This window comes from Aplidium turbinatum, chromosome 13 (assembly GCF_918807975.1).
Source record: "Aplidium turbinatum chromosome 13, kaAplTurb1.1, whole genome shotgun sequence".
Lineage (NCBI taxonomy): Eukaryota > Metazoa > Chordata > Ascidiacea > Aplousobranchia > Polyclinidae > Aplidium > Aplidium turbinatum.
The window spans coordinates 1,746,465-1,773,248 of record NC_137484.1 but is presented as its reverse complement, the minus strand read 5'-3'; the positions used below and the strand labels follow the sequence as shown (position 1 = coordinate 1,773,248).

Below are 26,784 nucleotides of genomic sequence, written 5' to 3'. Positions count from 1 at the left end.
ATACGATTGGGTGGTTGGTTCGATTTTTCAGTGGCTGTGGCAGAATTTTGTCATGTTAGAGTGGCTACCGTTTGCAGACGGATTATTCCGCTTGATACTCAGGGCCTCTATAATTTTCATTTGGTATTCCGTTCTGCTTTGAGAGATGATTTTAAAGTGGTTTATTGAAACATTATTGGTACACACTACACAAGAGGCAATGTGTTCTTTAATTTCGCTTTTGGTTGTTGAATTTATGTTAGATGCTCCTCGGCTTTAGTTAATTCGTTGACGTAGCTTACTAATGTAGGTATGTCTGGTTTGCGTTACGCAAACAACTAAACTTATAAATGACATTAGTTTTCATAAATATCAGCAAAAATGCTACTTCACAGTAATAAGTTGAAGGAAATTGTATCAAAAAACTAAATGCCTTTCTGCAAAGAATGTTTGGTTGGTTTTGAATCTTTATCCTCGAATTGACAAAGCCTTTGATTGGTTATTCCTGGTAGTTTCATGTACTTGTAGACGCTCTTGGTCCAGGGCTGGACACCGAGATTGGCACACTGAAGCTTCCGCATTATAATTCAAATATTTCAGAAAAATGTGATTGTAATGTAACTGAACTGAAAACTGTAATTAATTCAACTTTGGTCTAGTCCAGAGGTTTCCAAACTGTGTGGCACGAAAGCTTAGAAGGTTATGTGAATGTTCCAACCGTAAACCTGCGAAGTATCAAATTAGTTTTAAGAGAGCGTAGGGGAAGACCGGGCAAAGCGGGACATTACGATTTCTCACGTTTTGTACTCTTTGGCTACCTCTAACTGGAACAGTAGCGCACCCAGCATGGGGCTAAGGGGCTCAAGCCCCCCCCAAACCCGCCACAAAAAATGAAGTTTTTCTATGTTCCCCATTTAAGCTATACCATTTGCTTACAGGTTAGATATGAATAAGACACAACAATACAACAGGGTTGAGCATTATAGCAATATATTTTACATATTCACAAATAGTTTTAACAGTCGAACGTTTACGGCTTAACTTTAAGCCTTCATCAGAAATCTGAAAATAAGTTAATTAAAAAATGCAATAAATTTCAACTTCTTGAAGGTAAATTTACATTAGGAAAAGGCAACAACATACTGTAGGCTAAATAACTACAAAAAAATATGCACATATGCACCACAGGGAACGTGATATATCAAGTAAATGTTAAGCAGAATGGATGCGCCTCCAGCAAATAAATGTTTGTTTGAATTTGGGTTGTAGCGTTAACAGTGCTTCTTGAATTTTGGTGTCAAATTGGGATTTGCCTTTGCGTAAAATTTTAAATGAGTCAGCAGAGAATTTTTGATCTATGCAAAAAGGACACTCCATGGCATGGTCTTTGATGGTAGCCTACCTTTTTTCAACCCTATTATAATACGAGCTGTTTTCGTACGCGGAAAGCACGTCACGGGCGGGCTATTTTAGCCTCCGGGCTAATTAATCGCTAATAACGGGAGCTATGAAAATCAGAGAGCCAAAATATTTTACAAGATAATAGCAATGTGTATTGTGCGTATAGAAATTAAACTTTTACCCAACAAATTTATTGAAATAAAGTGTTTGAGATGAAAAGACGTCAGAAAGTCGGTTTTTATTCTGCTTTCCCAAAAATAGCTTCAAAATTGAAAGTTTTCAATTATAGCATAAAGTAATGCTAAACTAAACAAAAAATTACTTTTGCTCATAAATATAAGGCATTTTTGGGCGTTTTTACATTTCAAAGTAATTGCAGTAACATTTATATTGCATTTACATTAAATTAAACATAGTTATTACTATATTTGATTTAATTCGCTCTGCTTTGCTTAGCATTGAGCACTTTTTGTAGTATTAACAGTTTTCATTGTTTTACATTAAATTATATATACCTAGCATTGCACGAAAATGTCTAGCCACCTGAGACGAAATGCTTTATTGTGAAGGGCAGGAAGGTAAAAAAATGACCAGTGTAGGTTTAAAAAATTCGAAAAGAACAAAAACTAAAACTTAAGAAATTCCAGCATATTTCCTTTTGAGAAATATTTCACTACTAAAGTGGGGCGTCCTCATTAAACCCCGTGTCGCTACAATAGGGTTAACTCTCTAAAATTCAGATGCTCCCGTAATGGTGTAAAACTGTAGGCCTATACGACATTTGAGCAGAGAGACGAAAGCGTCTGGGACTTTAATTGAAAATACGAACTAATTTTGAATGTTTTTTAAGTAGGAAAAATGTCCACATTAAATTTACTGTTTACAAAATTAGTGTTTTGTTTCAAACTGTTTTCGTGCTAGTTGTTGTTTTCGCACTTATTTGTGTTGGCAAACGGAAAGCTAATTCTATTTTGTCATACATGACGAAAAAGTCGAGATCTATAGAAGGTTGCGAGAGTGGATGTAGGGATGAGGATGCTGATGGTGCTAGTAGCATGGGGTTCACTAGGCCAACTTCTAATCTGATTGAGAGAACGAATCTTGATGTATCGGCAGCCGGTGGGTTGTGAGCCGTGAGTGCCTTTAAATGGTAATCAAAGGGATAGGCATTGCCCTATTGTCACTGTTACAGTACCATTGTCGCAAATCACTCGGCCGACATTTCTGAATTAGCCCCCCCCCTAAAAAAACTTCTGGGTGCGCTACTGAACTGGAAGCACTAGTTAGGCAACTATAAACTGTATTTGCTGTGGAAAAATGGCGACTAGCAGAGCACAATGCGTGTCGTGGGGAAGTAAAATGTGGTTTGTTATAAGAAAGAGATGGAAAAGTAGCTACCACATTCGTTAGCATAAGCGAATTTGTTGGTAGCTTTGTTTTTATCTTAGACATTGAGACAGTATTTGTTTGTAACAAAATCAACTTTTACCTAAAACTTTACAGGTTTCAGCAGAGATGTTATTTTCTAAAGGCTATACTTTGGGGCAAAGTGGGACAGCTGTATTAGGGGCAAAGTGGGACAGTGCATTAGGGCAACATGAGACTCTAGAAGTCTAGATTGTATCTGTGGTTTTTCTGTTGACTGAATTTTTGTTTACGACTCTTTTAGCACAATTTCGGCAATAATAATGCAATATATGTAAGATTTTCCAACTGCATCCTGGAGGTAGTCCCTCCATTTGGTATATCACTTTTGGTGCAATATTTCATGTTCAATTTAAAATAGCAAGGATTTTTGTGATCTACGAACTTAGATTTTACTCATTTTAGTTCTGTTTATTTTTCGCCAAGATTATGACTGCATGGTGAGACTACCTCCGGGATGCAGTTGGAAAGAGTTACATATTTTACATTATTATTGCGTAAATTGTGCTCAACGTACATACAATCTACGTGCATTCAATTTGCTTTTACAGTAAGTTACTGCATGTTACTATAAAGCTGTTGACCATAATATCTCTCAATGCTGAAGGGGTATTCGCACCCAAGCAAGCTCTAATTTCCAAATTGTGCAGAGATCACCACTGTGATGTTCTCTGCCTTCAAGAAACTCACCGAGGGGAAAACGATCCAAGACCTCAGGTGGACGGCATGAAAAATGTTATTGAAAGGCCGCATGAAAAACATGGCAGCGCCATGTTTGTCAGAGAAGGACTGATTGTGCAATCAACATCAAAGCTCAATCTGAAGGACATCAAAGCTCAATCTGAAGGACATCGAAGCGCTGTCTGTTGAGCTCACTCATGTCAACATCACCTACATTTACAAACCGCCACTATAAAGCTTCTGTTCGTTCTAAACGCAAAAGATGTATCAAAGATGTATTATATTGATTTGTCTTGTCAGTGTGGAGGTTGGCGTTCGTGTGGAGGCTTACCGGTACGAAGTGGGTAGGATCGGCCCGCGTCGCCATATCAACAGCGCCTTCCTCACTTATGACGTACAAGGAGAATCAGCAAGACTGCCTGGATTCATTCCGGAATTGCTGGTAATCGCCACTGCGAATTGCTGTTTGTATGTTTGAAAACAGTTTTCCTGCGATGTCAGCGCATTTGTCTACATTTCGCCTTGTACTGTCGAATGGCGATTTATGTCGTTGTCTCCAGAATAAATTTGGGTTTGATTAGCCATCTAAGCCAACTGTGCATCATCATTGCATGGCATCTGTAGGTTAGTTGACATGTTTTTCTTCAGTAATTTCTCAATATCACCATCATGTGTTTTTTTCAGGAAGGAGACCGGAGAGTGATGGAGGCCATTGCTCGGAGGAAGATGCGTCTAGATCGTCGCTCCATCCTCTCCCAGCGCTTCGAGGAAGCGATTGCGGTGCCTTGGAACCAAACTAACTCCCTCTACCTCTGTTACGGGAATGTCAAGGCACTGTCCAATCTGTCGTCCTTCACCGGATGGCGACTGCTCTCATGGTCCAACAACGTAAGTGCTTGGCTCGTTTTCTCGGCCGTTGCAGTTCAGTTTGTTTTTCAGTATTGCATTTCAACAACATTTCAATTTCAACAAGACTTAAAATATCTGAAACTTCGCTCTATTAATCTCGGTGACCAGGCCTGCGTCAGCTGTTCAAAGCCTCTACAAGTAAGCGAAAATGCCTGGTTTAAGCTCTGCAAGAAGCTTTCCTTTCCCAGTCCGAGGATAAAGATTCAATCAATCAATTAAACAAAAATGTGATGGAATAAAAGATCATTGTTTTAGGACAGATCAGTTGTTCATGCTAGTCTTAGCTGGTTATGCCATCACAAACATATCAGCAAATCCAAAGAACTTCATCTTTTTAAGTCAAATGTGGGTTTAATGTTGTTTGGATTAGGATAGACGGATTAGGATAGACGGATTAAGATAGACGGATTAGGATAGACGGATTAGGATAGACGGATTAGGATGGACAGATTAGGATAGACGGATTAGGATAGACGGATTTGGATAGACGGATTAGGATAGACAGATTAGGATAGACGGATTAGGAAGGACCGAACGTGGTGATTTCAGACTGAAACTGACTAAACTGAAACATCGAATCAAGCAAATATGTAACCTGCATCAAGCGCGAGCTCCCATTGGCAATTATTAATGAGTACAGCAACAAATTTCAATAATTTTTGTGCATTTATGGTTCATATCACATAGTAAGCATTGCAGTGGCTTAGCAAAAAAACAGATGCTTTTACAAGATATAGGCATAGTGGTTTTGGTGAGGGCTAAGATTTCTCAGACAAAAGTTGGGCCAGGGCCAAAATAGGTTAAGATCTTCTTCTCTAGAAAGACTCTTTCTCACGTTGTTTCAACGAGATCTGCATTTCCTGATATTGATTCTAAGATGGTTGACGTTATCTTGAATATGCCTCGCAATGCTTTCCTCGGAGGAATGCTGCTTTAACTGTTCACTGATTTTGAATTCTCGTCACTGCAAAATCAAGTTCACTATTTGGTTAGTAACAGTTTATTCCTACTACTTGTACTAGCCCTACTGATTTTTATCAGCCAGAGCAGATCGGCCTCAGTCAAATTTGAAGCACGCTGGCATCCACCCAAACTACATTGTTGAAATCAATAGGTAACAAAAACCGGTAGCCTACACGGAAAGGAAAACTAAAAGGCAAAACCCTCGAAAACCTTGCGCATCGGAATCGCTCCGATTTGTTTGCATTTTTATGTTGATTTGATTTGTCTTCAAGCAAATACGCATCTCATGTTACCAATTGTTGAAAAACATGATTGGTCGAAAATCGTAACAACAAGGTTGAACCCCTACTCAGTTCCTGAGCTTCTCGAGATGAGAAGATAAGATTCTTACCACACTGAACATTTGGCACTAACGAGATTAGGGTGGCCATTTCCTTTCTCTCGGCCGCCTTTACATGACCACCCGAATTATTATATCCTGGATGAGCGTGTTTATCAGTAACCAGCATACGCCGGGTATCGAACTAGATTTGCATTACTGAAAAACTAATGCCTTATCCGCTGCGCCATCCCTAACTAACAATGGAATCAAACAGTTTCTTTAAAAATAATTTTTTTCAAATTACTTTTTTTGCTGCACATGATGATGATTATGTGCCTGATCTGATACAGACGTTGGCGATCATGGTCTTCCAAACTTCTATGTCATTTTCCATATCTATAAAATCGTTCGTTTTGACTGTTTTGTTTGTGGCCCATTGATTCAAGCTGTTTAAATAAGTTAATCTTTGTCGATCTCTGCTTCTTTTTCCCTTGCATCATCCCCAATAGTGCTAATCTTTCTAAATCTCCATGTCTGTGAATATGACCTACAAATTGCATCTGGCGCCTTGTAACTGTTGTTATTAATCTCCTTTCTACTAGTTTTATAACTTCGTCATTACTCTTTTTTTCAATCCAAGATATCCTCAACATTTTTCTGAGAAACTACATCTCAGCAGCCTCTAGTCTTTTCTTCATATCTTTACTTATTGTCCAGCATTCACATCCGTAGGTTGGAATTTATTCTACATATGCTTTTAAAACTTTAATTTTGGTCTTTATTGTCATGTTGCGATTCCTGAAGACTATGTTCATTTTACTGAAAGTATTCTTTGCTATAGCGATTCCCTTTTCAATTTCAGTGTCACTTTTGCCATCGAAAGTTATAATGTACCCACGATATTTAAATTTGTCAACTTGTTTCACTGTAACACCATTGAGTGTAATGCTGCAATTTGGATAAGTTTTCTTTTTTGATACCGCCATGCATTCTGTTTTTCTTGAATGTAACTAAACCCATTGCTTTACTTTTACTGACAACAGCATTGCTATCAAGATTCTCCTGTCAAGACTGTATCATCACATTCATCAGCGTATCTCAAGTTTGTTATATTTTGTCCTGAAACCTTTACTCCATTCATATATTCGATGTCTCTCAAAATCATCTCACTGTAAACGTTGAAAAGGTCGGGAGATAGGACACATCCTTGTCTGACGCCACATTGCTGCACAGACGTCTTTTAAAACACAAAAGTGATCTTTTGCATATTTTGACACTAATTTTGTCAAGATAAAAATATCAAACACTCTTGTTGGGGTACGTTGTGCAGCATTGTGTTAGGGTTAAGGAAATGACTCTTTCAAGCCTTTTGCTCCCTTTTTCACAAATTATTTTAATGTTTTTTGGTTATATCTATATATATAACTAACTAAATCACTTCAGTGCCTCGATGACCTCTAGAGCTGTACTGGCAGGAGCATCTGCTCCTGGTAGGGTCACCCATGCCAGGTTGGTCGAAAGGTAGAGGCCAGACAAGACGTAGTCCCTCGACCAGGGCAGGAGAGCCCTCTAGTCCAGTAAGACTATCTCCTAGTGATGGTGTCACAAAATCAAACCACTCTCTTCCAACCTGCCATGAGCCAGCATGGAAGCAGTACGGCTCGTGAAATCACATGGAATAATATGTCAACCAATAGTATCGCAACTAAGAGGAGGCTACCTCCGGATCCTCGCATGTCGACCAGGAGGACACATCAGCAGCCCCGGACTGATGTGACAGTTACGACCAGGGGTTTGCATCAGCAGCCTCGGACTGATGTAAGACAAGTGAACAGAGGAAACAACAAGAATAAAAATAAACAAATTTTCAACCTATGCACATACAACCCAAGGACAATCAATGACTTAAACAGTCACGCACTTGAAACAATGTTCCATGAGCTCGAAAATGTGAATTGGGATGTGGTCGGCCTAGCTGAAACCAAAGTTATGAAAAGCCAAATTACAACTCATAACACCTCTAATCACAAACTGTTCCTATCAAGTAATGAAACCTCTCGATCTAACGGAGTCGGCTTCCTGGTACACAAATCCTATGCTCCCTTTGTGGAAGGATACCAACCAATATCTGACAGACTTGCTGTGTTACGTCTTCAAGGAATATTCTCAAAACTAGTTCTCATACAGTGCTATTTCCCTACCTCATCCCACCGCGATGAGGAAGTCCAAGAACTATATGACAAAATCCAAGCTATCATTGACAACGTACCAAAAAGAGATCACCTCTTCATTATGGGAGACTTCAACTGCAAACTAGGTCAACTACATAAAACATTCCCGTCATCAATTGGAAAACACACTCTGGCGACCGGAAATACAAGAGGCGAACTACTGGGCCAGTTCTGCGTAAAAAACAACCTCCAAGTCACTAACACATGGTTCCAAAAGAAAAAGAAAATGTTGTTTACTTGGACCTCTCCTGATGGGAAGACAAAAAATCAAATAGACTTTATCCTATCACGCACCTCGTATTCTAGACTAAACGTCCTGAACAGCTCTACCTTGAACACTCCCGACATATCAGACCACAGAATGATACGTACAAAATTCAGAATAAGCTTCTCATGGCCTCAGAAGCAGAAGCGGAAACCAATCCAGAGACCCCACCTTATGAAACAACAAGAAGTCGCTGAACACTTCCAAGTAAATTTACAAAACAGATATGCCACTTTACAGCAAATGACAGACCCAGAGTCCATACAAGAAGCTATAACCGCAGGACTACGGGAAGAATCAGAAGTTGTTCTTCGCAGAAAAATGCACCAAGACCATCCGAACTGGATGTCGCAACAAACTAAAAAAGCCATCCAATCTAAACATAAAATTAGAAAACAACATGGATCCTCATCTACTCAATACAAAATCGCTAAATCTGAGTCGAAGAAGCTCGTGAAAAAAGACCAAATGAAGCAATTAGAAGATAAAATCGATGAACTCAACACCCTACCTCCACACAAAATCTATTATGCTGCCATAAAGAAACTTAAAACAAAACCTAAAAACATCAGTTGGGGAATTAAAGATGCAAAAGGAAACATCCTCACGAGCAAAAGCTGTATCCTCGAACGATGGGCAAAATTCTATGAAGAACTTTATCACGACAATCCGCAACAGATACTCATCGATGACTCTGCCTCTGATGAAATCCCATCTATTTTAAGAAGCGAAATATCTAATGCTATAAGCAACTTAAAGTATGACAAATATCTTGGCCACCGACTATCCGCAACCAACGATGGAAAGACTGTAGTGCAACACCGAATTGGCTTAGGCTGGGCAGCATTTGAAAAGAACAAAAAGATTCTAACATCCAATAGACTCCCAGTCAAACTGAAAGCAAAAAGTTTCAACACCTACGTTTTACCAGTCGTGCTGTACGGTCTAGAATGCGTAAATTGGACATCATCAACAATGAAAAACCTCACTAACCTTCAAAATCACATCATGAGAAGCATGACCAACAAAAGGTTACTTGATCACACAAAAATAGAAGATCTTCTAACTATGACAAAACTACATCCAATTGCAGCAATAATAAAATCAAAAGTTTTAAAACTGTTCGGCCACACTAAAAGATCACAATTCGGAATCAGCAAAGTTTGCACAGAAGGCAAAGTAGAAGGAAAAAGAAAACGTGGCAGACAACCAAAACGATGGCAAGATAACATTCAATCATGGACCGGACTCCACTTGACGACACTGGGCGAGTTGGCTCAAAATCGCCACTCTTGGAAGCAAATAAGCCATGTTGATGCGCAATCTGCCGCAGGCGGAAATAACGACTGATGATGAACTAAATCAAATATAGTTATTACTCTCAAACCCTTGACAGCTTGTTCCATCCTAAAAGGAGGATCTATTTTCCAGGACCTTCTGGTGATCCTCCTTTTAGGATGAAACAGGCTGTCAAGGGTTTAGAGACTCATAACTATATTTGATTTAGTTTGCTTTGCTTAGCATTGAGCACTTTTTATATAACTAACTATATAGCCCAAGGCCACTCAACTAGCCGACCGCGGTCCGAATCAGGACCTTCTGGGTGATAATGGTGGACCTCGGACTTCTGGAAGAATAACCTCATTGCAACGTTTCGGGGCCTCTTTAAATAGATTTCTACTGGGAGGAAGCAATTTTTTCTGTGATTATCCTAGTAGCTGATCCAAGTCGAGTTACGTTTTACCTAAAAAAATACGGTTTGGTACTGGTACTGATTGTACGTGTGTGGTTGCGTGTGAAATAACTTATTTACCGGATCGCTAAAAATATTCAACTCTGCTCAGTTTCATCATTTATCAACTTCAGCCGCTTACTCAGTTCACAACTGCTGACTTATAGGAGACTCTACGTACAGTATAAATGGAAATACATAAAAGTGAACGTGACTGTGGATGTTTAGCTCTTTTCAGCGGAAATCGAGAGAATTATGAAAATAATGGAAAAGTTATTGTTTGTCATAATTTGAAGATTTGTTCAAATTTCGTCGCAGCGAAAAGTGGGCAACTGGGCATCCGCTTCTTTAAACGTAGCGCGCCGCCGTTACTTGGGCTAAAGTAGCGCATGCTGTAGCTACCCGCTACTACTACTCGGGCTAAAGTAGCGGGCGCTGCTGCTACTTTTCCCGTTACTTTTGTCTTAAACTGACACAAGAAGCACTTTGTGACGTCAAAATAACCTTGAAAACGAAAGATATCATTCGTATACACTGTCATTTCAACGTCGTTATTTCCTTCAAAAACACGAGCATTTTAAAATGCAAGCCGCTGAGTCCTGCCCACTTTGTCTTCAGCACGTCTTTTCCAACGAACAAAAGTCTCTCCACCGGAACACTGGAAGGAATGGCGAATGGCAATTGTCGAATGATTTCTACTTTGATATTTTCATCCATTGTTTCCATAAAAAATCTCCCAAAACAAATCATTTTTTTCACTTTAAGTTGAAAAGTAACTGGAGTAACAACAAATGTAACGCGCCACCGCTGCATTGTAGGAAAAATGTAGCGGCGCTACTCCAACAAAAATATAGCGGCGCTACCACTATCAGAGAAGTAGTGCGCTACTGCCTACCTCTGATCATAGCTTTTAAGATTTCGTAAGGAGCTAAACTCTTACAGTCACGTTTGTTATTACTTTTGTTTATCAGTTGTAATTTCATATGCATTGATTTTATGATCTTTTTGCGATGTGGCTGCACTGTGCTTTACGAGCTCATTGTATTTCCATTAGGTGGCACTGAGCACTCGCGAGAGCGAGCACTCATCATTCCGTGCGAGTCTGTGCATGAAAACGTCGTTGAAGGCTGCACGCGTCTTCAACATTCTCAAGGATCCTTATTTGCGCCCCACGTGGGATCCGCTTGTGCTGTAAGTGACATTTCGTTCTTTCAATTGTTCTTGCTCCGGCCTGGTTGCCGACAGAAAATTGTGCTGCACAACACTTCAACAAATATGAGCTACGTATGAAGTTCACCATCCGTGCTCAGGTTGAGCCGACTCGGGTTTGGCCGCCTCATGTTGGTTCGAATCCTGCCGAGATCACGCTTCCGTGTGTTTGTAAGACTATTAGGACAAACATGGCAACAGCGTTGCTTTACGGTTTTGTTGCATTAACGTTGCCGCCAGCTGTCTGTTGCGCTGCATCTGTTGCTTGACTATTTCATTGTTCTGTGTGTTGTCACAATAAAAAAACAAAATAGAAATTATTTTTCAACAACTTTGGTAAGATCTACAAATACACGACGTCAAATACACTACATTAAAATACACGACATTAAAATACACGACGTCAAATACACAACATTAAAAGTGCTTTATATGTATCTCACTTTTTTCTAAGCTCCTTTTTCTTAGTTCTTCACATATTTCATTCCTTTCCCACATAAACTTCCCACATGTTAGCATACAATCTGCACTTTACAAGTTTTTTCGCGTATTTTATGAACATTTTTTCGGAACTTAGAGATTCTTCGCACCCTTTGCCCATCTAAGAGCCACTTTTTTGTTTTTGTAGCATCATTAAGCACTTACAGCATAAATTTGCCACCAATGGGTGCCCTTCCCGACGCTAACCACAGATATAGGACATAGGTGGTGGTTAGTGGTTATCTTTACCTAAAAAGGTATTTCCTACAAGGCAGCAGGATGTCTAACAAGTTTTAGCCAGCCAGTCAAGGCTTTTGACCGTGCGGTGGGACGTGGATCCACTTGTTAGCTTGGTGTGTTATCAAGACTAGAGTGGAACTATAGGCACACGAAGCCCAGAAAAGTAAACAAATTTAACATATTTCAGTTTATTGCAATAATATTTACACAAGTCTAAAAATAATCATCATTACGTTCCTTCCTCGTACTGAGGGTTGGATGCAATGCGCCATTGTTCTCGACCATGAGCTGTGCGTACTGCATTTTCATAACTTAATTTTGTCCATTTGGTGATGTTTGATGTCCAAATCATTCTTGGTCTGCGCCTTTGTTTCTTTTACCGTTTATCTTCCCTTCTATTAAAGATCTTTGTAACGCGTTTTGCCTTATTGTGTGTCCGAAATACTTCAATTTTCTTCTTTTGACTATTTGTAAGAGAATTTTGCTTGAATTGAATTTGAATAATACTTCATCGTTAGTGATTTTTTGTTTCCATGAAATTTTTAAAATTTGCCTGTATGTCCAGAGCTCGAAGGCATCGATCCGTTTTTCCATTTTTTGTGACACTGTCCAAGTTTCAGAGTTGTATAAAAGGGTTGACCAGACATAGCATTTTAATATCCTTTGACGAATTGATAAATTTAAACTTTGATTGATTAAAACATTTTTCATTTTTCCAAATATAGTTCTTGCAATTTATATTCGTCGTAGAACTTCATGTTCAAAAAATAAAACTACATAGAAATAAAAAAAAATTTCAAAAAATTTTTTGACTTGTGTAACTATTATTGTAATAAACTTAAATATGTTAAATTTGTTTATGTTGCTGGGCTTCGTGTGCCTATAGTTCAACAAGACAAACTCTCTAACAAGCTCCAAGACTAGAGTCCCCAAGACTCATTGTTTAAAAATCTATGGCGACTGTCCAGTGTCCAGAGTACAAAGGTACAAGCCTCACAAGTATTGACATGAAACATGTGGTTAAGAAAGTGAAGACTGCCGGTGTGGTGAATCCAGAAATAATGACTCGGCAAGATTCTTAACTCATGTATTTTATTGACGTCAACAAACGTTGTTATTGCAGCTCATGTGAAGTCGTTCAAGTGATCGGAAAAGAGGATTCAATCTGCCATATGATCATGCATTCTGTGCCATCCGGACCTCCCAAGGATTTCCTGCTCCTCATCTCCGATCGCCGACCTACCTCCACCAAGTACTTGCGCTGATGCCTTCTCTGTTCCTTCACTTTCTTGATTCTTGGTTTAATTAAAGGCTTGGCAAGCTTGAAGTAGCCAACGCTGATTATGACACAAATGTTACTTAAACATATTATTTTTAAAAACTCTCCCTTGCTTACTAATAGGTTGGGTTGCACACCCCATTGTACCATATTGTAGGAATGCAAAATGTGTACTGAGTTGTTTTGTGGATAGGCTACCACCAGTTGTCACACTTTATTATATAAGTTACTGTAGTCAGAGTTGAGAAAAACCCGGGTTTTTGTAAAAAATCCCGGTTTTTTGGGTTTTATTAAAAAAAGATGCAAAAAAGGTAGATTCATGCTTATTTCACCTCACATACTACTATTTACCAATGAAGTGCCTCACTCACAGTACATGCTGGCATAACTCAATAAAATAATGCACTGGGGCTGTTTAACTATAAGGCCTTCTTGCATAAATGAGTTTTAGTGTAGTACAAAGTGGCGTTGCATGATTTTTGTGTACAGAAATATCCACTGTGTTTTCAATTCATCCTTGGAAATTTCCTTCACAATCACATCCTTAAGTCCTAATTTGAAGTTTGTTTTAAGTACCTTGTAGTAATTTGGTTCATTTTTTCAATTTTTGGATAAAAATTGGACAAATATGATGCTCTGGGTTTTTTATGGTTTTTTTGGGTTTTTTTAAGTGGGTTTTTAAAAAAAAAAACATCCGGTTTTTTTGGGTTGGGTAAAATACCGGCAACCCTGACTGTAGTTATCCAAATTAAACTAAATGTGTCATTTGTTATTATAACACGACACCCTATTATAACACATAAGTTACGAATAGGGATGGTTAAAATTTTTTTTTTTCGGTTTTTATACTATTTCCATTCGTTTCATACATATTTTCAAGTAACAACTGTTTTCATAACAAAGAACTGCACAAGAAATTGTAAAATTATAGCTGCTGAATAACTTATGATAACTTAGTTCACTGCAGTTTTGACTAAGTTCTGTAAGTCAGAAGTGCGACCGCATGTGGTATCCATGAACCACCCAACTTCAAGTGCTACCAATGTTGAGGATGAGGACTGTGCGGGTGATGAATCCTGGAAAGTGGTCCCTTTAGTTACAATGTTAAACAGTCAATCTCCTTTGTTGGTTGTCTTAATTTCTTTGTAGTCCAGTTGGTGAATCTAGTCGACTGATACAAGTTAATATGGATACAACACTATAGAGTCCCTCAGTAAATTGGCAAATTCAATTTTTTTTTTCAATTCTAATTTATTAAACTTCAATTTGCCAATTTATTGTGGTGTTCTCTACTTTATCACACTACACGCCATTTTGGATTATTGATGAAGTCAAAAGGAGATTTTAATGAATAGTTTATTGACAAAGTTTTATTTTTGTAACTCATCGATGTCTTGATTATTTTATAGAAGTAAAAATGCAAATTTTGTTGTAGAATTTAAATTTTAGGCAGATTGCTTGCGCAGAGAAAAACGACTGTTTTTTATTTCTTTTTTTTCTTTTCGAGAAAAAATATGTTTTTTTTTTTAAATTGACACACCTCTCAGTTACGAATAAGAGAATGGAGTGGATGTGCAAACAAACACATTGTCCGCTGATTGGCGCCTTTTCATCCTCTGCTGTGCAAAACCGCTTTTAGACAAAAGCTTTTAAACTTTCCACCACTCTTTCAAAAGCATCCAGTCCAGGATTAAGCATAAAAAGAGGTTCTCAGTCTGAGGATAAACATTCTGACATTCAATCTCCCGTTTCTTTCCTGAGTTTCTATCATCGTTTGTTGCAGCGAGCCGTATCTGGTGGCGATCCGATCTGTGACGCTCGACCACGTGCCTGAGATGGACGGTTGCTCTCGGACGGAGATAGCCTGCGCCGGATTTGTCATCAAGCAATACAGCGGTATTTGCACTGAGGTTGGTATGCCACTGCAATTTTCGTTGAAATGTGAACCATCGCAAAGTCGGTTAATTAATTCTTGCCTCGAGTGAAAATCCCGGTTTATTATCAGCAGCCAATTTGCTTCGAAAACAAATGACGTCTATCGTGAATAATTCCTGGCCACTGAACGCAAACATCAGCTTGAACTTGATTTACTCTTGTTTTCGAGATATGACGCCATGACGTGTTTTGCATAATTGTTAGAAGCCGGCGCATGTTTGTTTGTTTGGTACCTTTCATTCTGTATGAGTGTATTAGTTAGCCTCCGCATTAGTCATCACATTGGTTAACCACCAGATGTAGACAACCTCCTCGTGATGAGTCTCGGTAATTCACGTTTGTGAAGAGAATGGCAGCAACCAAAGTTCTCAACTCACAGGGAACCCGGGGCGGTAAAAGGATAAACCCTCGGCCCCGGTAGCAAGTTTCGAAAAGGTACCATTAAAAAAATCCCATTCGAACTTTGTTTGGTAATTACGTAAGTAAACGGAGCATAGCAGTGGTGGGAATAAAACCCACGTCAATGAAACGACTATCATCGCTCTAATCCTCTGCGCCAAGTCAGCCGGTGGCAAACCGATGACTTAATTTAGCTATTTTTCGCCTTTTTCCTTTGTTGCTCAAAGGGGATTTTTTAATGGTATCTTTTAGAAAGTTGCCACCCGGTGTCCAACGAGTGGAACTCGTCTTCCTAATCCTGAGCAAGTGCACTTCTCAGTGAAGGAAGCTTCACCTTTTGTAAGGGTCGGAGTAACACTGTTGCAGTTAAACCTGGAAGGCCTTACCAATGTCAAATACAACATCTTGAAACACCTAACACAAGAGCACAACATAATAATAATAATAATGTTAGTTTTTATATAGCGCTGTATCCATCGCAGAATGCGTTGCTCCTCAGCGCTTTACAAAGCAGAAAGTGTCAATGCAGCCGTATAGAGGCGCAACTGAGTACATAACAGCAATCTTTCTACAAGAAACCCACACCATGGTAGTATCGAAGTTAAAGATTAGTGGATATATTATGTCGGCTGCATAGCCGAGTGGGGAGAACACTGAAACGGCAATCGAAAGGGCGCCGGTTCGACACCGCTCAAGAGCATGCGGCTGTGTCTGGCAGGACACTTAAAGGCATGCCTGAAGGTGGACACGAAGATTGGCTTCCTTGCCTTCCCGTCCACTTAATCTAAATCTTCAACCACCGGGTGTAAGCCTGGATACGACAAAAAAAACAGTGGATATACCATGGCAGCTTGCACCAATAGCATGGAATAGCAACATATGTTAGGAACCTGCTAAGTGGAAATCGATTGCTTCATTTAACAATGACTGTGAAGTTTAATGGATGGCCACTGAAATTGAAGGCACATCTGTGATGAACGTGTATAAACCGCGCCAATTGTCGGTCTTTCTTAATGGAAACCCCTACCACACAACCCATGCCCCACTTACCTAGTAAAGCTAGTTCTCCATGCTAAGCTATCAGCACGCAACAACTTGCTAGTGCCTCCACACTCCGCTTGCACTTGTTTACAGCACCTCCGAATATGCTTTTCCCAATTAGTGCCGCAGCATACATATTAGCAAAATTGACACTGTCCTCAACACCACCATGAGAATAATCACCGGTTGCCTGCTTCCAGCTCCCACTGACTTTCTGCCGATACTATCAGGCATTGCTCCAGGTAGACTTCGTAGGGAAAATCACGTACGTAGGCTGGTTTTACAAGCTATGATTACAGATAAAATTGTACTTCCAAACGCCCCAGCGCTTGAAGTCTCGATGCTCCTTTTCCCGCTATTCTGCAGCTATCTGCAACTCCCAACTTCCATATTTCCAAAGTTATGAACTGTGAATGGAAAATAGTCACGTCACCACTGACCAGTTCAATTCACAGTCCTTCCCGAAACCAATGCTCTACCAGGAGCAGAACTATCACGTAAGAAATGGGTGAAGCCCAATCGCTTGCGAACTGGCTGTGTCTTTGGCAAGACACTTAAAGGTATGCCTGAAGATGAACAAGAAGATTGGCTTCTTTGCCTTCCCGTCCACTTAATCTAAATCTTCAACCACCGGGTGTAAGCCTGGATACGACAAACAAAAGTGTAGGAGACCGAGAGTGCATCATCTCATCAGAATGGCTAGCTATGTGGGCCTTGTAGGCCCTATCTTTCAAACCAGACTATTTTGACGGTTATATTTAAGGTCCAGAAATTAAAGTTTCCAAAAAATGTTGAGCATTGTGACGAAAGATGATTGTGACGTCAAAGTATATTTTCAGATCGCCTACTACAACGAGACGAATGAACGGGCAGTTTCCGACACCGATACTTTGCATTGCGATGTGCTGGACCACCTCTCACAGTTTCTCATCAAGGCTGCCATTGCTACGACCGCCCATCCTCAGTGATCTCACAATTGTGCTTCCTACATACTGTCGCTGCTTTATTCAGTGCAATTGTAGTCGTTTTGAGAGATCTGCGCTGTTGTTCTTTAAATTGTATATTCGTTTATCTATTGTAGCCATCCATGGTTTGCTTGTAATGACGTTTCGGTGTTCCGCAGTGTGAGGTTGCATCGACCTCAACACTTAGTCAGGTATTGAGATGGCCAACTTGTCATTTCTCGTCGCCCTCCACCACCCAGACGGGGTTAGTTTAATATTTGCCGCCTGATTAAACTAATCCTTTATTTCATACTCGGAAAAAAAGCTTCAAGACCGGCAATTCTCAAACGTTATTGTGCTGTAATCTGATGTTTAAACAATGCAAGAATTCCATGTAGCTTGGTTTTTACAATAAAAAATATGAAACTGATTATTCTCGCCACTCAATTCACAGTCCGCTGAGTAAATGACTTAGTTAATGAATTTAAAGTTATGCCTATTAACTGACTTAGTTTTAGCTTTGTGAATGTTCGAGCTTTGTAGTCCACCACCTGGGTTTGTAGCTGATGAATAAGCATATGATACCTATGGTTGTGGCAAACTTCATGTGGGAAATAACGAACATGGTAGCCTACTTAGCGATATTGAACAGCCTCCTTAGAACGAGTAGATCTCGTGTGTTGTCTGGATAACGATGTGAGGCTGCTCCAATTCATAACTTGACCAATGACCATCTCTTGTTCCTGGTTAGCGTATTTCAAGCAATGGTCGGAGGAGGCAACTAGATGATTTTTATTGGTGGACCAATAAACTTCATAACTTGACCATCTCTTGTTCCTTAAATATTAATAAGATAAATGGAAGATTATACATTGTACAATAGTAAAGTATTAAACTTTAATCATAATGCCTTGTGTTGCAATGTCAATGGTGTCCATTTGGATTTAAAGTTATGGCTTTCGCAAGTGATGACCCCGATAATTGCCAACCGGACAGATGTGTGCTAGAGAAGTTCCCCAGGTCCCAACATCGACCCTCGATTATCACGGCTCCAACGCTCATAATGCCTGTCCCGAGCAAGCCTGTTAAGCTATTATTATTATTGTAACTGTCTCCGCCGCCAGTGTAGCCAAATCGTTTGGCATCCGCTGGCTTCGATCAGTCTTTCAACAATGTTGATAGGATCTCCATTCTGTTTTGTCCTTTGCGATGTTTTGCAATCGATGGAGATGTGGTGTGCTGAGCAGGGATCCCAGGCCAGCTTTTCTGATGTCAGATCTCAGCAGTTGTAATAAATTGGTACGGTGACGTCCGGTTCGGCCTTGGTACTTTTTGCTGCCAATTATCGCAAATTCAAGGGCTTTCTGAGGAGGTGAGTCCTGGTGAAATCTCAGAATGTGTCCAAACATGTTCCATCTCATGGTGGAGATCTTGCAAGACAATGGTTCACTATGTTAAGCTATGGAACTTCAGAATGGCTAACTGGGAGTACTATAGCTTCCTCACCAATGAAGCCACACAGTATCTCCCATCACCACACACCAAGAACGTGGAAGAAGCCTACCAGGACTTTTGTGATGCAATAACATCAGCGGCAAAACAATCCATCCCCCGCGGCCGACGGAAGACCTACATACCGTGCTGGGATAAGGAGTGCGAAAGCCTCTACTCCGACTTCCTCCACGCCCCTCAGGGCAATGACACCAACAGCTCTGCTGGCAAGGCTGGACTTAAAGAGGAAGAAGCGCTGGACAGAAGCCGTTGAATCAATCGACTTCACGCACTCCAGCCGCATAGCATGGAGTACACTGAACAACCTAACTGGCAGATCACGTGCCTCTCGTCAACAATGTCCCGTTTCAGCAAATTCCATGGCCTCACAACTTGTGGAGAACGGGAAATACAAATCGAGAGACCACGAATCAGATAGATCCGTCTTGCAAGAAATGACAGACCTCTGGAGGGTAACAACCCCAGACGGGGACAACATCTCGGGTGAGTTCACCCCGGAAGAATTTTCCGCCGCCCTCCAGCACATAAAGCCAGGTAAAGCCCCGGGCCCTGACCACCTATGCTCGCAGTTGATACTCCATGCTGCTGCCTCCTTAAAGTCCTGGTTAAAAGACTTCCTTTCCTGCTGTTTGCGCCACCTGAGAATTCCCAGAATCTGGAGAAGAGCCCTTGTGGTTGCAGTCCCTAAGCCGAAGAAGCCCCCAGGGGACCCGAAGAGTTACCGTCCAATCTCACTGCTCTGCATCCCCTTCAAGATCCTCGAGAGACTCATCTACGCCCGTGTCGAAGCAATAATAGATCCGCAGCTCCCCCGTGAACAAGCTTGTTTCCGACACGGACGATCAACCGTAGATCAGGTCACACTTATGACCCAAGACATTGGGGACAGCTTCTCGGCTAAGAAGAAGGCTGGCGCCGTGTTTGTTGATCTCACGGCTGCCTATGATACCGTATGGCATAGCGGCCTTACCTGCAAGTTACTCCGTCTGCTCCCTGACAGGCGCATGGTCCATATGATGATGATGGAACTTGTGCAAAACCGCAGTTTTACCCTCACAACCGGTAGCGGTCGTCGAAGCAGGCTACGCCGACTTAAAAACGGCGTCCCACAGGGCTCAGTCTTGGCTCCTCTCCTGTTCAACATATACACCTACCGGTACGACTTTCCCCCCACCATCTCCAGGAAATATGCTTACGCAGACGACCTGGCACTCAGCAGGAAACTGGCAGTCAGTGGAGAGGAACCTCAGCCAAGACATGCAAACACCATCAGCATACCTCCAGAAATGGAAGCTACAGCTCAGCAAGTCAAAGGCAGTGTCGGCGGCCTTCAACCTTAACAACCGGGAGGCACAGCGTGAGATAAACATCAAGATTGATGGGGAACGCCTGCCCTACTGTGCCAAACCTACATACCTCGGCATCACCTGTTTGTGAATACGGTAGTCGAAAACATTCGGTGGTCTGTCATTGTGGTAGCCTACGAAGCAACGATTTTACTCGGTTATGCGTCAATTCAAAGCGGTCGATTCAAAGCCGATGATTTATTTACGATAAAGACAATAAACCTAACACTAACCTTAACCCAGGGATCTCTGAGTCTAAAGAACAGAGATATTTTATTCAGAGATCCCTGTCTTAAAATTTCGTTTTTGGATCATCGGCTTTTAATTGTCGTAATACCTTTTTACTCGCCTCATGGCTATAAAACTGCGTTCAGCATTGACCGAGATGAGCGCGATTGTTCGATAAATGCACAAAAGTTTCTGTATTTCCGAATGATATGTCTTTGCTGCTTGTTTAGAACAGGGGTCCGTAAATACTTGTTGGCGCGACCCAAAAAACAATCGTTCGAAATCTTCGCAGCCAAAACGTTTCAGAATCATATAATTTTGCGCAAAATACTTTGAATTCAATATCAATTTCAATACGGTCGTCCCCGCTTACATAGCATCTTTTCACAAATTGAGACTAGGTGGGCAAATTTTCAAAAAAGGGCACCCTTAGTGCGAGAGTTATGTTAAAAGGGGCACTTTTCGCGCGTAAATGATGGGAAAAAAGGCATTTTTTTCCCGAGCGTAAAACAGGTAGCCTAAGCTTGAAAATGTAGATTTCTCAGACAAATTGTGGGTAAAAAGGCATATTATACGGTATACCTAGACTAAACTTTTGAGATCCATAATTGTTTCCTATATTCATCCCCGCCCACAATATTTTATAAATAATAATGTAATAAGCTTAAAATTTAATCTAGCAACATTTAGTTGCAGAGGTCTCTTGTACTAAAGTAGAAAGAAACAACTGCGACAATCCAGTGGCGTAGCCAGGAATTTTGACGGCGTCTTCGCCAAAGGCGACACCCAGCGGCGGGGGGCCTCCCCAGAAAATTTTGGAAAATTACTTTGAATTTGGTGCATTCTGAGAGCATTTTCAACAAAAATGTGGGTATAAATATTCCTGTAAATTGGTGCTGTCCGGTGGCATAACAAAAGGATAAGATGGTGTTTTCTTGGGCATTTTTCGATAATAAAGCTAAGTCTCTATGTTTTCTTGTTGCTAATTCCTGGCTGAGATATTTGAATGTTTGGTATTGGCAAAGCTCGCTCTTTTAATGCAGTTTCGTTTAAAATTAGGCAAACTTTTGTTTTAGAGACATAGAGACTGAAAGCATCATTCTCAATGTCGTGACGTCACAAGCGTGCCAAAGGGGGAGGGGTTGTAACCCCCAACCCCCCCCCCCCCCCCTTGGCTACGCCACTGCGATAATCTATGAAACACAACTGCTAAGATATTATAATGAGTTGAATTTTTGCAGAATTAGATGATTCTAAAGAGCTGGTATTTTATTTTGATGAAAATCAGGAAATAAACTTAATTTAGAATCTCACACAAAATTTGAGGTAGGCTACTCACAACACAAATTGCTAATTAATCTGCTTGAGTGGAACATTAAGGATATTATAAGTACCGTAAGGTCAAAGGTAGGCTCATAAGTTCTAAATGCATGCTAAAGCTTTCCATTTAGCTGTTCATTCTTTAACTTGGATCTAACTTAAACAAAAATTAAGTATTAAAAATTGCCCACCTAGTTTCAAACTAGGGAGGCAAAGAAAGGGCTAGGTGGGCAAGCAAAGGGACTAGGTGGGCAATTTTAGAATAATGTTCTTTGGTTGGAGCTCCAAAAGTGGTTGTTAACCATTCACCTAATTTTTCTGCATCTTTTGAGACCAATTTGAACAGTTTCTGACAAGTGGTTGTTGAATAATGTCTGAAAACCACATTTTTGCCAGCGCTACTCCCCCGGATTTTTTAAAATCCCATTATCCGGGGGATTTTTCAAACCAATTTCAATGTTTTTTCTTAGTGCCCTAAGTATGTCTCATTGCACAAAATTAAGGTGTACTTATACCAAAGTATATTTTAAGCCCCCCCCCCCTACTAAAAGCGAATAACAGAAATTGTTATAAGCTTATTGCAAAATGTAGCCTATTTATTTCGTTTTTGTAATGTTGACAATTTGAAGTTTGTTTTGTTTATTGGTCTATATCAGTGGTTCTCAACGGGGGCGGTACCTCCCCCGGGAGGGGGGGGGCGTATTGATTTTGCAGGGGGCGGTATGATTACCTCGGCTTAACGGGGCGTTTTGATTATTAGGAGACATTCTGGTTTAACCCATCCACCGCCCAGCGTAACGATGTCGTCAGAGCTGGTATCTTCGTGGTAGCATTTCTTACCTCATACCTGGTGGAAAAGGGATTCAGCTGTGTTGTTCTGCTACATACCAAACAGCAAAGCCCACTTGACATATCCATAAGAGGTGATCTTCGAATGTTTCTCACTGGCTTTACACCGAATGTGAAGAAACTGGCACTTTCTCACCAAGCCCAAGGTTCACACTGAATACCAGTAGGCCTATAGGCTACTGTTTTCATGCTCATAAATATATATTTGCTTTTCATCAAATATAGTTACTAGCAGTGGCGGCTGGTGCTGTTTGTGAGCAGTGGGGCTGCAAACGACTTCGCATGGGGTCTGGGGGGTCCTTCCAGAAAAACTTGAAAAATCACATTAAATTTGGTGCGTTCTGAGCATGTTTTTATCCTAAATTTTGAAAAAAAGGAATTCTAACTTTGTTGAAAAGTTGATGATATTCCTAAGCTGTATTTTAAAAAAACTAACAGTATTGCTTTGGAGACAAACTTTACTAGTATAACTTTAAAAAGTCTGTGAAGTTATTCGGTTAGGTGGGGCTGTTTTATTTTCTATGCAGTCCCAACAGATTCAAAAATTGCTGTAAAATACTAAAAGAGGTGGAGCTTCAAGGATAATTTTTAGCCAATCAGAGCGCTTGAAATCCAGAATCTCGGGCTGCAAATAAGTTTGGTAACGCCTAAAACATCACACAACTAAGGCGAAAGAGCCATGTCCATTGAGTCCTGTCTTTGTCATGAGTTACCAAGGGGGGCCTTGACCACCTATGCCCGGAACTAATACTCCAAGCTGCCCCCACTATGAGGTCCTGGTTAAAAGACTTCCTTTCCTGCTGCTTGCGTCACCTGCGCATCCCAAGAATCTGGAGAAGAGCCCTAGTGGTTGCAGTCTCAAAGCCGAAGAAGCCCCCAGGGGATCCGAAGAGCTTACCCATCTCTCTGCTCTGTATCCCCTTCAAGATACTCGAAAGACTCATCTACGCCCGTGTCGAACCGATAATAGACCCTCAGCTCCCTCGGGAACAAGCCGGCTTTCGCCACGGAAGATCAACCGTAGACCAGGTCACTCTGATGACCCAAGACATCGAGGATAGCTTCTCGGCAAAAAAGAAGGCTGGCACCGTGTTTGTCGGTCTCACGGCTGCCTACGACACTGTATGGCACAGCGGCCTTACCTGCAAACTACTCCGTCTCTTTCCTGACAGGCACATGGTCCATATGATTATGGAACTTGTGCAAAACCGCAGCTTTACCCTTTCCACCGGTAGCGGCCGACGAAGTAGACTACGTCGACTCAGGAACGGCGTCCCACAGGGCTCTGTCCTGGCCCCCCTCCTTTTTAACACTTACATCTATGACCTGCCTGACACCATCTCCAGGAAGTATGCTTACGCAGACGACCTGGCTCTCCTACATCCAGCCGGAGATTAGCAGTCAATGGAGAGGAACCTAAGCCAGGACATGTCAACTATATTAACATATCTCCAGAAATGGAAGCTACAGCTCAGCAAGGCAAAGACAGTGTCGGCGGCCTTCCATCTAAACAACAAGGAAGCAAAACGTGAGATCAACATTACCACCGATGACGAACGCCTGCCATACTGCGCCGAACCCACCTACCTCGGCGTAACCCTGAATAGGTCACTCACGTACCGACGACACCTGGAGTCACTGCGCAAAAAACGATCTGCGCGCGTTGCACTTTTGAGGCGGCTGGCGGGTTCCAGCTGGGGAGCTGATGCGAAAACCCTTCGCACAGCTACCTTGGCCCTCGTCCATTCTACCGCTGAGTACTGCGCACCAGTGTAGTGCCGCAGCTCTCACACCCGCCACATTGACACCGCCATCAATGACGCACTACGCACTGTGACTGGATGCCTGCGTCCCACTCCAACGGAATGCCTTCCCATCCTTGCAGGCATCCAACCTGCTGAGCTTTGCCGTAAAGGAGCCATGATTTCCCTTGCTCGTCGCGCACTGGAACCCGACCACCTCCTCCACAGTACATTCCAGCGCCTACATGGAGAACAGCAGCGACTGAAATCAAGACGCCTATTTGCGCCCGCCGCACGACAGCTTCTGAACAACGTTGAAGATCTTGGAATAAGTACGGCACACTGGACGAACTACACATGGAACATGGAGTGGCAAAACAACACCTTTCGACTCCGTGATTTCCTACCCGACGTCGATCCCCACCCTCCGGGAATGCCCCTCGCAAGACTTGCGTGGGTCCGGCTTAACCGCCTACGAACCGGCGTCGGTCGCTTTCGTTCAGACATGTGCAGATGGGGCCTGGCTCCCTCACCGGGATGCGAGTGTGGCGCCACAGACCAGACAGTAGATCATGTCGTCCATGACTGCCCAATCCATCAACCACCACATGGAACGCTTGGACTGAAGGCCCTGGATGATGAGACTGTCGAGTGGCTGATGACATCATGCCCAAACATATAGTCCGAAGACAGCTCATATAACGAAGAAGGGGGGTGGGAGGGGACTTGTATACCTGGGACTGGTAACGTAACGCCTAGTTTGAATAAGGACCTTCTGACAATCCCCCTTTTAGAGTAAAACAGGCTGTAAGGTTTTAGAGACTGGTAACTAGCCTATATTTGATGTAATTCACTCTGCTTGGCTTTTTGGTTGGCATTGAGCACTTTTTGTAGTATTAATGGTATTTTTTTTCGCTTTTCGTAATTAGTCGTTTTTGTTGGGAGCGGTAAAATTTTGCCAGTTCATGAAGAGGGCGTTGGCCCAAAAAAGGTTGAGAAACACTGGTCTATATATATAATTATTATGTACTGCCACTTCCTATGTTTTGATTGCTTACTTGTGGACACGTCAAGAAAAAGTGTTATCAAAAGGTCCATATTTTTGAATTTTGGAACCCCCCCTTGAAAATGTCTGGCTACGGGCCTGATGCATGTGCAGTGTTAACAAATAGGGGAATTTGTCCCTAATTGGTGAAAAAGTCAAGGTTGATGGCGATAAAAAATTGGAATTAAAGAAATTGAAGTTTTGAAAAAAGGAGAGGAATTGAGGCTTGTCATGGGAATTTTCCAGAACCGAAGGCAGAGAAGGCAGGGAAGGTAAAGAAGGCAGGGACCAAAGAAGGCAAGTCAGCTACAAAAAGTCATTGTCAGAATTCTGGATATCACTTAGAAACGAATACTTTTGTCTAACCTTAACAGCATCAAATTGATAGTGATTGTTTCAACCAGCCCCGATAGCTCAGTTGGCGCGTGACAACGTAAACAAAAAAGCTTCAAGATCAAGCGGTGCTGGTTCGACTCTAAGCAAAGAAATCGGTTGGATGCCGAAGCAGGGTTCCTACTCCAGAACCATAATTCGTTTGGCTCGGTTACTGGCAGCAACAGCAATTGATTTTGCTTGTAAGTGGATTGATATATTTCGTTTTTTGAGTTGATTTGATTGCCGTTTTGATGTAATTTTTTGTCATAAATAAAAAGCTTATGCTAAAATCTTGCACTATGATACGCAACTAGAAATTTGAGTGACAAAAGATTACAAATACTTGTTCTATTCGTAACGATCTTTTGTTCTCAAACGTTTTATTAATTTTTACCGATCCCCTGGTGTGAAAAGGTTGAGAACCACTGTCACTAAAACCTAAACGGACAGCCCGAGGTCATGAACGATATCATTGATTTCAAAGTCAAGAGGCGACAATGCATAATGACGCCATAAAAGCATTTTTCAGCTTCGTTTATAAACAAACACAATAACATGTCAATCAAAATACGTTTTAAGTAAATTATCTGGTGATCTTCAGTTGATTGGGAGCTTATATGACGTAATAATTCAATTACAGCAGGTTAATCATCTTGTCCAAGGCCGCGCCATCTGCTACGTTCAAGCCAGCATTCGAACGTCGGTGAGTGCCGCAAAAGCAAACAGGAACGTCCCGCTTCGCCATGTACTCGCCATTTTGGCGCCAAGTTAATACAATTTCAATACATAAGCCTACTTGTGGGAATATTACCGTCATTATTGAGAATGTTCCTTTGTTGTCCGATTAATTATTGTTTTGCTAAACAACAGATTGCACTCAGGTCGCTTCTTATATATTCGAAAGGCATTGCTCGATTACATTTTGAGAGATT

The 26,784-nt window shown here is 41.3% G+C and overlaps 1 protein-coding gene across 1 annotated transcript in view; it reads left to right on the top strand.

Annotated features, from left to right (window-relative positions):
• LOC145782209 (acetyl-coenzyme A thioesterase-like) overlaps positions 1 to 18,325 on the top strand; it is a 69,419-nt gene extending 51,094 nt beyond the window's left edge. Inside the window, exons 10-15 of the mRNA XM_082593980.1 lie at positions 3,787 to 3,928; positions 4,171 to 4,374; positions 10,963 to 11,099; positions 12,961 to 13,089; positions 14,900 to 15,026; positions 17,331 to 18,325. Coding sequence (XP_082450106.1) covers positions 3,787 to 3,928; positions 4,171 to 4,374; positions 10,963 to 11,099; positions 12,961 to 13,089; positions 14,900 to 15,026; positions 17,331 to 17,459 — 868 coding nt within the window. The 3' untranslated portion in view covers positions 17,460 to 18,325. The remainder of the gene's footprint in view (positions 1 to 3,786; positions 3,929 to 4,170; positions 4,375 to 10,962; positions 11,100 to 12,960; positions 13,090 to 14,899; positions 15,027 to 17,330) is intronic.
• Positions 18,326 to 26,784: the final 8,459 nt, after the last annotated feature.